The sequence below is a fragment of the Chaetura pelagica genome, unplaced genomic scaffold, assembly GCF_000747805.2.
Source record: "Chaetura pelagica isolate M959 unplaced genomic scaffold, ChaPel_1.0 scaffold70, whole genome shotgun sequence".
Lineage (NCBI taxonomy): Eukaryota > Metazoa > Chordata > Aves > Apodiformes > Apodidae > Chaetura > Chaetura pelagica.
In genome coordinates this window covers 2,039,893-2,052,579 of record NW_009952265.1, presented here as the reverse complement: position 1 = coordinate 2,052,579, position 12,687 = coordinate 2,039,893, and the positions used below count along the sequence as shown (strand labels likewise).

The window sequence follows — 12,687 nt, the reverse complement described above, 5'->3', positions numbered from 1 at the left end:
TCCATGTTTAAGTATGTTTCCAGCCCTTCAGTTTCTGTGAGACTGTCCTTTCTGGCACCTTCCTGTTCTTTGTAGACCTATCATGAATCCTGGGTCACCAGAATTGAGTGTTATGATCTAGCAATACATATTCTAGGGCTAAATACTTACTGTGATTACTCTGCTATTTGTGTTTAGGCATCCGAAGATGGCCTTATTTCATTCCAGTACAGTATAGAATGAGGAGTTCTTGTTCAGTTCAATACTGAGTAATTCCCAGCTTGGTTTTGTCCCCAAAGCATCTGTCCTAAAATTATACTGACTCTTCTGTCCATGCTGGCATGATCTCATACATGGTCAAATATGAAGAGATACAATTTAACATAACTGCTTTCAGAGTAGTAATATAATTTAATATGACATAGATTTATATGGGGAGTCTAGATCACATTAAAAAATTTATATATATATACACACACATATGTGTGCATGCGTTCCTGTTCTTTCTTGTAGAGTGAGTGTAATTGTCTGCATAGTCCTATTTTGAGCATCTTATAAAACTTGATTTTTTTTTTGTTTGCCCTGAAGATAGGGGAGCATGGCTGCTAAGAAACTAAGAAGAGCAAGGTTGCCTCAGGAGCTCTGTGAAAGGCTGAGTCGCCATCAGATCACTACCTGTCAGGTGAAAGGGTTATTTTATGTTTGTGGGATTTGTTTTCTGGGGCTTAGCTTGGTGAATTTTAATTTTTTTAAGGGGGGGGTGGTGGTATGGGGTGTGTTTTAAGTAGTTTTTAACTACTTTTTTTTGGTAGTTTAATTTACAGGGAGCTTTACTTTCTACAAAGTAGGGGGCATTTCCTGGTTGCAACCTAACTAAAACAGTTGAACTTGTATGTCTTTACTATCTTCACTTCTAAAGGATGTGAAGATTATTTTAGTAGGGGAGTGCAGCTGCTGCTTGTATGGTGTAAGACATCCATATGTGAACACTTCACAAAAATGTGTACACATGTGTTGCAGTAATATGCATCAGAAACACAGGACCTAGTCCTAGGACTGCGATCTAGAAGATGTGATGTATTTGGAGTGTTTTTCAGGTAGATAGATACTTCTGTGGGCAAAAAGGTGTTATCTTGTTGCAATTCCATCACATGGTTCTTGGATGTTTGGTCCTTTGACTTTTAAATATGAATACAATTCCTTTTAATTTCCTGGTATCACAGAAAGGTAGGAGAGGTACAGCATCATAGTGTATAACATGGCACAGTTGGTAAACCTGTGGAATGTGTTGTAGCTGTGTATAAATTGCATCTGTTTAGTCCCTAGTCGTAATTTCTAGGTTGAGCTTTCTGAACTGTTCTGTTGTCTTTCAGGACTTTTTATGTCTTTCCCTCTTGGAGCTAATGAAAGTGACAGGACAAAGCTACTATGATGTGCAGAAGCTTGTTTGTAAAGTCAGCCGGGCTTGTGCTCCCAAAATGCAGACAGTAAGTAGTGCTTGTGTTGGTTCTGGTTTTGTTACAGGATCTGGGAAAAAGCTAAACAGTGCCACTCATTGCTTTACCTGGGAGGTTTGTGATGTCTCATTTTGATTGCACAATTAAATAAAAGTTGTGTTTTCAAATTTAGATCTCCGAGGCACTTTAATTTGATTCAGTAACTTTTAATAGTCAGTGTAGCCTCAAGAGATTGTTCAGGCTTGCAGAACTGGTTTTGAGTGTAATGGGGAAACACGGCATTCTTTTTTGCCACCTAGCATATAAAAATTGCTTCTAGTTTGGGCTCTGCAATTGAAGGGAAAAAAGCATTGTTTATCGCAAGCAAAGAATAAGAGTTTGAGTATAAATTTGTTTTATACATAGAATTGGTGCCAAGAGTTGAAGTGATCCTGAGAATATCTTGAGGATTTTCTCCATCCATGTAAATGAGTGTGGTCTAGGCTACTGGTAGCTTCACTGGGGAGAGTGCAAGAGAGAAACAGATGTTAGCAGCAATGCAGTGGCTGAATTTGGTTTTCTTTTTTGAATTCAGGTGAAAAGATGTTAAAAATGGTGTCTTTTTAGAACAGAGGGGACATGGACAGTTGTTTATTATGTATAATTGGCATAGTAACTGTAGCAGTAGCTGTGTGAAACTTCACATTCACAAACACACTGCATTAGTGATAGGCAGAATTAATTACTTACACTGAATGAATTAAATGCTAGCTACTTACTGGTTTTCCATCAATAACTGTTAACAATCAATAAATCAAAGACAGATGGAAGTTTTAAATACAGTCCTGGCATTTGCTTTTGCCTGTCATCCACACATCACTATTCAATCATATTTCATTGCTAAGAAGCTTAGCAGACATTGAGGTATGTCAGCAGTTGTCAAGGACTGTTAATACACAGCCAGCTGATAGATGACCAGCTGTGTAAGTGCATACAGTACAGGGCTGTACTTCCAGAGACAGAAGATATTAGCTATTTTTGAGGAAGGTGGATTAAATCTTTGCAAACACAAGATTTCAAATGGACTTCAGGTCAGAGTGACTGGTGTAACAAGAAGGTTAGACAACATTTTTTAGTAAGAAATAAAAATAGAAAATTGGATAGTAGGAGTTACAAGTAAGGGGGAAATACTCTTAAGTAGAACTTGTAGTTTCTAGAAAACTTGCCTTGCAGTAGAAGCCTGATGAGCTCATCAGAGAAGAAGTTAGGAAAGGGGTCACTTGATCAGATTACATGCTGAGTAGAAGAGGTAATTCTATTAGAGTCTAGCTGAACAAAAAGCTGAACAAGATCCATTGGTTGGAAGGTAAATTAAAAAATAAATCCCTGATATGGGAAGTGATAAGAAAAACTTTAGAAACTAACATAAGTTACCATTGGTAAGGGTTGTCTAAGGATGTGGTAATTCTTCATGCACTTGCCCTCCTGATTTAACAATTAAAAAAAAAATTTTTTTTCACTGAAAGTTTGATTCCACTCTAACTTTGTGGGTTAAATGCAGGAAACACTGGGTAAAGTTTTAGAGTCCATATTAGGCAGGAAAGCTAGACTAGAATATTATTTTCACAGTCTACAGGGTTTGTTTCCATTCTACAGGGTTTAAGTTCTGTCAGAGGTTAAACAAAAAATGATTAAATTAAAAGATGTTGTAAATCCTTCTTCATCAGTACATATGTTCATTCTTAAAGTTAATCTGAGCACAAATTCTGATCCCATTTGAGTGAGGTAAACATCATTGTTGTGTGTCTTGAAAGCTATTTTTACGTGTTTCTTCTCAACAAAGCTGAAGAACAGAGGTCTGAACAAATTTCAAATATTATTCCAATATGCTACTTGTCGTAACATAGGGAGGAACTGTAGCAAAAAAACAGGAGGTACACACTATCTTATCTTAGCCTGCTGTTAGAGCTATCTGGAAATTTTTCTGATCAATTTCAGCAAAAATGCTCACTTGTTGGCTCAACAAGTATGGACTGAAACATCCAAGTATTTGGTGGTATGGTTATTTACTTAGTTTTTGATTATTCCAGTCAAGGTGCTTCCATAATATGCCCTATTTCCAGCAGACTATTTTAAAACTGGGATAAATCAGATGCCTACATTTCTCTCAGGTGTAGAGAAAGGGGTTTTCTGGAGTGGTCAGTCATGGCAGGTTGAGACGGGACGCTGTGACAGGGCTTCATATTTTCAGCTTTATCTGTTGGGTCTTCTTGATTAGCGTTCCTCACAGAAATGGAAACTTGTGAATGGCTACAGGATCATCCCAGGCTTGTTCAAAGAGTTGGGAATCTTTAGCTAACTGGTATTTCAGCTCAAGTAGCTTCAAATTGGTGATGAATGTTGGTCAGGAAGTTCTTGGTTTTAGGTTTCACATGAATGTTCTGCATTGGTCACAAATTGTACATGTAGTGATTACTTAGAAGTTGGAGTTTTGCAGGTTGAAAGCAAGCCTTGTTGAATAGGAGCAGAGAAAACCTTTGATTCATCATTATTAAGGGCTTATTATTTAATATTGTGGTGAGGGAGATACAACAAACATTTAAATTTACCCTGTGAGCTTTAAATGGGATATTAATGTGAGAAAGGGTAATGAGCTAAGAGAGGATTATAGCTGAAGATAGGAATAATTTTCCATTGACACGTGTTAAGTCCATTTAGGTTGATGAAATATGAGAAATTTGCTATTTCCGTTGTAAAAAATAATTTTCTGATTGGTGTGTTTGTTTTCTTTTGCTTTTTTCCCCTCCTTTCATAGGCTTATGAAATGAAACTGAGGAATTATGTCAATCCCTCTTCAGCCTTTTTATCCACCACGCTGCATAGTTTGGATAAAGTCTTGCATGGTGGAGTGCCCTGTGGATCCCTCACAGAGGTAATTTGTTTAATATGTTTTACTACAGTTGCATATCACACATAGAAGTCAAAAGTCATATATAGGTTGATTGTCTTGTGTCAGATGCTGTAACCACAAAATGCACAAAAGTTTTGGATGAGGAGTTTTTTTTTTTTAAATTGGTAGAGGCCGCACCCTTTTTGTGATTTAGTTTTTGTGGGGTTTTTGTGTGCTTCCCTCCCCTCTCCCAGCTTGTCAGGTAAGTGGGAAAATGAAGGAATTAAAAAATTTTGGAGACCCTGTTTTTCTCTAAAAAAGAGTTTGTTTTCTTTTTTTCAGGAAATTTGGCTGGATTTTTGCAGTGGGAGAGTTGCAGTATGGTTTTGTGATTAGAGCTGAATCCAGAGTCTATCTTTTTAATACTAACTCACTCTGTCTTCACCAAGTCATTAATTTTTATTGAGTTACAATAAGCAATTAGGACAAAAATGTGAAATACATATGGCTGAGAATGACTTTACAGAGCTTTTATATAGAAATGTTACTAATTCATGCAAGAAGTACATAATAGATTCTTTAAAAGAACCACTACTTTAAGGCCTGTATTATATGCACATACATTGCAACACAAGTTGCATATTTGTCTATAACTGTCAATTTCTGGACTTTGGATGCAATACTGCTATTTTGCTTAGAATTCTTTTTTAAGAAAAAGGAGACATTTCATCTACTAGTGCCTGGATTTCTGTCTGGCCTCATAGAAGTGATAATAACTTGCATAGTTTCTGTAATGTGGAAAGAAGATTTTTGTAGATGCTCATAGAAGTCATTGGGTATTATAATAAGACAAAGATGCAATCTCTGGCTTAGGAATTTGCTGAGCTACAAATGGAGATTAAGGAATGTATCTATTGGAGGGACTATCAATAGATTAGTGCCCTCTTCTTATGTTATTCCCCCAACCATCTGTTGTAGGCCCTCAGTAGAGATGGAATCCAGAGCTAGACAGACATTGGTTTTATGCAGTATGTTTATACTTGCCTTCTTGCAGTTCAATTCTGAACTCAGCTGTGTACTTGAAATGCATGGAAAAAAGCAGTGTGCCTTGTGCTCTAAATTTAGACAGGTTGATTTTTTTTTTCCTTCAACACTGTAACTGTCCTTACAAAGTGCTTTTCTTTGTCTTTTGTGGCAAATTGCCACAGTAGAGTAGAAGTGAGAAGTTAAGAAAATCTTGTTATGAGAAAAATACATCTTTTCCACACCCTATAATCAAACTAGATTGGTTTTGATCTCAGATAGAAATCACTTATGAAGTCCAGGAGTGACTTAAAACATATTATTATTTAAGCAACATTGAGTTTAGGCTATATCAGTTTCTGCTCTAGTAAACTATTATGTCATGAGGGGATATTACTTTTTAAAGATTCTGAGTATTTGTGTGTGATGTACAGGAATATACATGATTCAGGTGTTTAGGAAAGCATCCATGAACATATATTGATCTGTTAGAATTAGTATTTTCTTAATATTTAGGCCTAGCTTTGTTACCATTTTACTATTAAAAAAATCGGATTGGAAGAACTAAATCTTAAAATGAGTACTGCAACTCTTTATGTTCTGGGAGAAAAGACTTGCTACATTCTGTCTCATTGAAGAAGAAAGAGCTGTTCTTAAAGGCAGTAGTAGGGTATACAGGGTCCTGAGGCTGTAACTTTGCTGCTCTTGAGGATAGTGCCTTCAGCAGGGGATGTGTTCTTTGTTCCTAAAAATATTTTAATCAGTGACTGTGCTAGGTGTAGTTTGTCTCCATTTCTTCTGGATTATTGTTCATGCAATCAGCTGATAAAATAGCACAGCGTGTCTTAGAAAAGAAATTATACTTTCTTGCAGATAGCATCTGGCTTTCCAGGATTTCTCTCTAGTCCACTGACTTTTTCTTGGTGGAGGCAAAGAAGGGGCTGTTCACAGGCTTGTGCCACTTAAACTTCTGAATTATGCTTCTTTACTTGCAGTGTAAGAGGCACTGCTGCACAGGTAGGAGAAAGAAGTAGAATAGAGATGTCTTCTCTGTGATATGCCTGTTGTCCTTGAGCTTGTGAACTAACTTGTGGGTGGTGCCCAAAACATGCATGTTACCTTCTATAGGTCAACCCAGATAACCCAGTCAGTTTTGCCCTCCTTCCTATGGCTTGGCAATTTTGAGAAAAAGATGACCAGAGTGTAAAAGTTTGCTTTAAAGGATCCTAGAATATTTTTTTCCTAATTTCATGAAAAAAAAGTGGATGTGATCCTTTTGGTTGGAAGAGCCACTCAGTTAATTTACAAGACTTCTGATAACAATGTCGTGAATATTTGTCTTTTTTCTTAATCCTGAGTGTAGCTCTCATTCAGCAATCAGTGCAGACTGTCTGACCTGTCCTTGCCTGAAGAATGGCAAGGTAGTATTCATTGGAGCACTGATAGACTTTAAGCTTGTTGATTACCATGGTCTTGGCATTGCTTCAGAGGGGGATAGAGGAAAAGCAGTGGTTAACGTTCTGGGAGTTTTACTGGAGTGTAGCTAACCTTTGACTTCCATAGTTTGGGTGTTGTTTTTTTAAGATGTTTTTTTCTCTTTAATCATTTGAAAGTAAGTTCTGCAAACAGCTTATCTCAAAACATGGATGTCAATTGTCGTTTTCCTGAGATGGTATAAAATAATGCTCTTCAGGAAGTAAATGCAACTGCTTAATTTTCCAGAGTGATGTATTTTTGTAATACTTCTCAGTTTGGCTGCCAATACTCAATTGGTAATCAGTGTTTCATTAAAATAATGATATCTTTAGATATGAGAAAATTTGGGAAGTTGTTGCTAAACTTTGTTTTAAGAATAGCCACACTCTGTATGGATCAGTCCATTTAAAGATAGTTGGGGGGGAAATTATATTAAAAGATAGGATGAAATTTAATCTCATTGTAAATAAAAAGCACTGCTCCAGGGAAGGTGTACTTTCTCTTCTGAAAACAAACTTTTAAATTTCGTTATTTTTTTGTTGTTATTTTGTTTTCTAACACATTTTGGTTAAAAAATACAGAGATCTGCTTAATGCAGTTACCCTCAATAGGTGATGTCACGAGGTGATTGAGATGTTGAGGTCTGTAAAAGACATCTAGTGGATGAGACCAGAACTGCAAGGACTACATCCTTCTACCAGTAACTTGGTCTTGCTTTCACACTCACTTTTGATTGACAATACTGATGCATCATAACTATTTAATCAGAAATACTATAGAGAGAACTGTGTACTGTCCAGAAATTAGGTTACTAACTTAAGTGATGTCTAAACTTAAGATGTCTAAACTAACTTAAGAAGTGTCTTAAAAAAAGTATTGATTTTTATCTGCCTTTTAGGTACTAAATGTGGAAAGTGATTAGGGCACGTATTAGGCAGAGAAGAATCAACTATGCAGAAACTGAGTTTCTCATTTAAAGCCTAGTTCTGGAGATTTTGCAAAATATTTTTGCAAGAGTAATGAGATCTGAATAGTTCCAAAGGTTGGCAGTGTTCTGCAGTGTTCTGCAAGTGTTCTTCAACATGATTGTTAGGTGAATCTTTAGTAGAAAGCTATCAAGTGGCTGCTACTCCTACTTTGATGCTGTACTGCAGCTTGTGATTGCTTTTGGGTCACGTTGCTTTTGGATTAATGTGATTTTGGAACTTAATTATAAATTGCTCTTTTGCAACTTACTGGAACAAAGGTGATCAGCAGATTCCCTTCGGTATTTTTCTTATTAGGCAGATATTCTAAGTCTGAGAGAAGTTCTCTTCAAAAGTATGTTGTGTGCAGCATTTACTTCCTGACTGGTGTGGCTAAATTGTTGTCTTCCTGTTACTGTACGCAGCAGTGAGGGTGACTGGAAACTTGGAATTTGACTAGATAAGCCACAGGGTTAAGACTTGTGGTGGTATCTTCAGCCAAAGCTGTTTGCTTTTTGAGTGTCACTGGCATTTGATTTGCATTACATTGTCTTGGACCATTTTTTTCCCAAACCACTATTAAGTTTTAAGTTGGAAATGAAATCATAGCTGAAATTTTGTGGTCAGATTTGGAGCTTTTGCCAACTCCTCTGAGGAAAAATTAATGATTTTGTGAATATTGAAGAGTTTAATCCCTTAGGAGCTGAAGAAGAATTAGCTCCTTGTGACTTCAGCCAAACCCTACAGATGTGCCAGAAACAAGAATATATAGCTTATTGAAAAATAAAAATCTGTTCTATTAAGCAGAGCTAAATGAAAAACTCTTGTAGTCTTCACATTTCTACTTGGGTGGACTAGTTTTTTTTCCAGAACAAATTTAGAGTAAAACACTAAGCAAACTTTTTTGCAGACATTTGGTTGAAATTATATTAGAAGGTTTTTAGTTTTGGTTTTTTAGTTCTGAAGTAAGATTGTATTGTTTGAAACACTTGCTGAAACAGTGGTAAATACAATAAAATATGACAGTTTTTGAAAATTGTTAACTGTAGATTATTTAAAATCCCATTTTAATGTCATTTAAAGGAATGCTGATAAAAGAAGTATAATTTGTTTTGGGAACATAAATGCTTTTTTGTTGCATTAGCTTGCTTTCTTGTACTAGCTCATACTGCAAAATCCCCTCTCTCTGATGGTGCTTATATCCTTAGATGCCTGGACAGCTTTGCTGTTGAATTAGCTCCTGCATCAGCCACTGAAATAAATGTTGATTCAAATGCACCTCCTAGGCAAGGATGAAACTACAAATGTTTTTGCGGTCTCCTCACAGTTGTCCAAACATTTTAATTGAACAACTGGATTGATGCCCTCTTCTCATATATTTCAAGTCTTTTTTAAACTAGAAACAGCTGGTGAGATTCTTTGGCTGTCATGGTCTAAGGAGTATGTGTTGCCTCTGCAATTTTTGTATATGTTATGGGTTCATATTAAAATGTGGCAGCCATTATTTATATGATATTTTGTAATTTAAGTACACGAGATGGAGGACAGATAATTGCATGAATATGACTAACTCCTCATCTGTAATTCACTAAATGTAATGTAGGTTTCTAAACAAAAATAATCTAATTCTTGTCTTGCATTAAAGCTTCAGGTAGATTGACTGATACGGCTTGGTTTTCAGACCTTGTTTACAGACAAAAGTGATTGAAGGGGTTTTACCTAACTATTAACAGTAGGTAATGTGTAACTGTTGCTAAGGCAGTCCTGTCAGTGTTTCCCTGCAGATTCTCTATGCTTCAACTGATACTGCTGCTGCTTAAAATGAAACCATAGCAATACTGCAGTACCTTGTCATGAAAGGGCATTTGTACTTAAAAACACTTTTGTGCGTTTCAGCTCAAAAATCAGTTTGATTTTGAGTTTGTCTGTTGTAGGGTTTCTTTTCTAATTTAAAACAACAGCTCTGTATTTAATCCTTTGTTTTGGCAGGACTAGGTGTTTGAAGGGTGTATGCTTCATTTTGTAGTTTAACTTCTCTGGAGAAGCTTACTTTTATCTTGCATTATTTAGTCTCTACTTGCATCAGAATGAACCCATAACTCTGTTTTTAGTGCATAAAGTCACTTCAGCTTTGTATTTGCTGGTTTTCAGCCCTCTTAGTATTTTAGATGTTACCATCTTCCTTCCCAGAAGCAATGACAATATGATACTGTATTTAAAGAACCCCCTGTAATAGTAATGAACATATAATAATCTGAACAGAGAGCTCAGCATTCATTTACAATCTCTGCAAGGTCTACAGTGGATAAAGAACAGCATACTGCCATCTCTAGTAGAAAAATGTTGCTCTTAGAAACTGAAGATCTCATCAAATAATGTATTCTTTTGATCCTTGTGTTTTGGCTTTTGGGCCAAAATCGTACTGCAACTGTTTCACACAACTTGACTGTGCCCTTCTTGAATACTGCTTAACCAGAGCAGGCTTTCATAAGTGCAGGTAAAAGCTGGTCTGGATCATTAAATAGTGTTAATATTGAAATGTGGTAATAGGGAGTTAACATCAATGGCCAAACACATGCTCCATAGCAGGCTGTAGTCTCTGGGGCAGATACAATCTGTCTTTTGTGGCTCATATTCAATATTCAGTCTTTACAGAATATAAGCAATTATCCTTGTGATTTCCAAGGGAGACCCGGTTGTCAGCAAAGTAATGATGATTCCTAAGGAGGCATTTACATCTATGATCTCATTAATGCTGGACTTTTTTTCAGCTCTAAAGGCCATGGATGTCATGTGAATGTCAACTGTGATTCTTCTAATCATGCTTTATTTTAGAAGGAAGCACAGAGAATGAGAACTAGCTGTAGCTCTAGGGAAGATCTTGGAGGAGGAGGGGGAGTTTAGAGGACCTTAAGTATGAGAGGTAAAAAAGGATGTCAAAGAAATAAAGTAGAAGCATAATGCTGAGGAAGGACCGTTTATTCTTCAGTGGATGAATTTGACTGAAAGGGACAGATCCAAGAGTGAACTGTAAGGAGTTAAGTTGCTCTTTGTGGGCTGCAGGCTATCTTTTTGTGACTGTTTCCTCCTTGGGTAACTAGAACAGAATTTGAGGAGTCCTGAGTCTTAATTAAATGTATAATTAGGGTGAAATAAATGTGAAATTTCTTGTTTATGTTACTATTTTTTTTTCTTTTTCTTCCAGATTACTAGCCCACCAGGTTGTGGCAAAACTCAGTTTTGTATTATGGTGAGTGTTGTGGCTACACTGCCTGTAAGCATGGGAGGACTAGATGGGGCTGTTATATACATTGACACAGAGTCTGCGTTCAGTGCTGAAAGGTAAGATGCCAGTTTCTAAAATAGACACTTGCAACTTCTTTAGCACTGTTTGTCTCAGAACCTATTTTCTGAACAACAGTTAAGCATTTATGAAGTCAATACCTATGGTAGTTATTATATATTCATCTCATATGTGCACTTATTCCACAGATGATTAAATTAATTTCACAGAATGATTTATTCACCTTCCTAATTTGTATGATGTTGTAGATTCCATCTGTGGTATGATGAGGTGGATGACACAGTCTCTAATTTGTAAATGGTCTTAACAGTCCCGAATCTTTAATCTTTCTCTGCAGTTTAGCTGGTGGAGTTAGCAGGAAGGTTTTGAGGATGTAAAGGCCCAGCATTTTGAGTACAAAGGAAATGGAGGTTTTCCTGTGAACAGTAGGACTGACATAGCCAGTTCTCCTTCAGATTTATGTCTGTTTCTATTGAGTGAGGCCCCTTGCCCTTCTGCGCTTTTTTTTTCCTGCAGTAACCTCACATCTCTCCTGTGTCCTTGGTGGCCATCCTGTACAATATTCCCTTAACTCTGTTCCATCTCTGGTTCTTCTAATATCTTCCACTTTGCTGATGCAACTGAAAGGGCTCAGCCATACACTTATGCTATCTTCTAACTGCTGAATGGACAGGTGACAGTATGTGCTGTACCTGTTTGAGAGCTATAGATGTCTGCATGTGTTGGTTATTGCTGTCATGTGCTGACTTCATTCATTAACTGTTGAAATAATGTGGAGGTGTTTCAGTAAAGGTAGCTCTAATTTACTTTTATCTACCAACTTTTCTAAACCATGAGGATTTGATGTTTTTGAGATGACTGTTCCTTTGTCACTGTTTGGAATTGGTGAGTTCAAAAGTTCAGGGTCTGGGCAGGTACAAATACAGTATTCTTATTCTTGTTTTTGTAGAAAAAAATAGCAAAAAAAGTTTCATCAAAATAAATTATGTATTTAAGATGAATCTGGAGTATCAAATCAAAGGTATTTGCATTGTTTAATCATCTGGAATTATGGATGAAAGAGTGGGGTTTTTAAACATGTTTTTGGCAAGTGAATTTCACAAAAGTTTGAATTACTTTACACCAGAAGTGTAATATTAAAAAGAAAAAAACTTCAAGCAGTGGCTCTGCACAGTATGGTTCTTCTTTCTTACAAATCACTTAATTTTTATTTCAGGTCCCTGGAATGTAGATAGGAAAAAAGAGTAGTATCTAATGGATAAGTTAAGGTTTGTTTGAAATGCTTAAGAAAAAAGTGAAAGTGAAAATGGAACTGCTGAAAACAGAATAGGATGTGGAAAGGAAACATGGTAAAACAACATTATTACTAAGGATGAAAATATTTATGTATTCAATAATATTTAGTATTGCTCAGTTGGTAATGGTAGTTAAATGCATTTTCAGCAAACAAGCTATATTTTATACTCTGTGTTGCAACCTCTAAGGGGCAGCACCAGCAGAGTGAGGGAATCACTTACCCCTTCTACTGCATACCTCTTAGACTGCATCTAGATCCTTTGTCCAGTTTTGGGTTCTCAGTTTGAGAAGGACATGACAAACTGCAGGGAGTTCAGC

The 12,687-nt window shown here is 36.5% G+C and overlaps 1 protein-coding gene across 1 annotated transcript in view; it reads left to right on the top strand.

Moving 5' to 3' along the window:
* The first annotated feature begins 577 nt into the window (after window positions 1–577).
* RAD51B (RAD51 paralog B) overlaps window positions 578–12,687 on the top strand; it is a 392,370-nt gene continuing 380,260 nt past the window's right edge. The window contains exons 1-4 of the mRNA XM_010007683.1: window positions 578–661; window positions 1,353–1,466; window positions 4,231–4,347; window positions 10,975–11,111. Of these exons, the coding sequence (XP_010005985.1) occupies window positions 578–661; window positions 1,353–1,466; window positions 4,231–4,347; window positions 10,975–11,111 (452 nt within the window). The remainder of the gene's footprint in view (window positions 662–1,352; window positions 1,467–4,230; window positions 4,348–10,974; window positions 11,112–12,687) is intronic.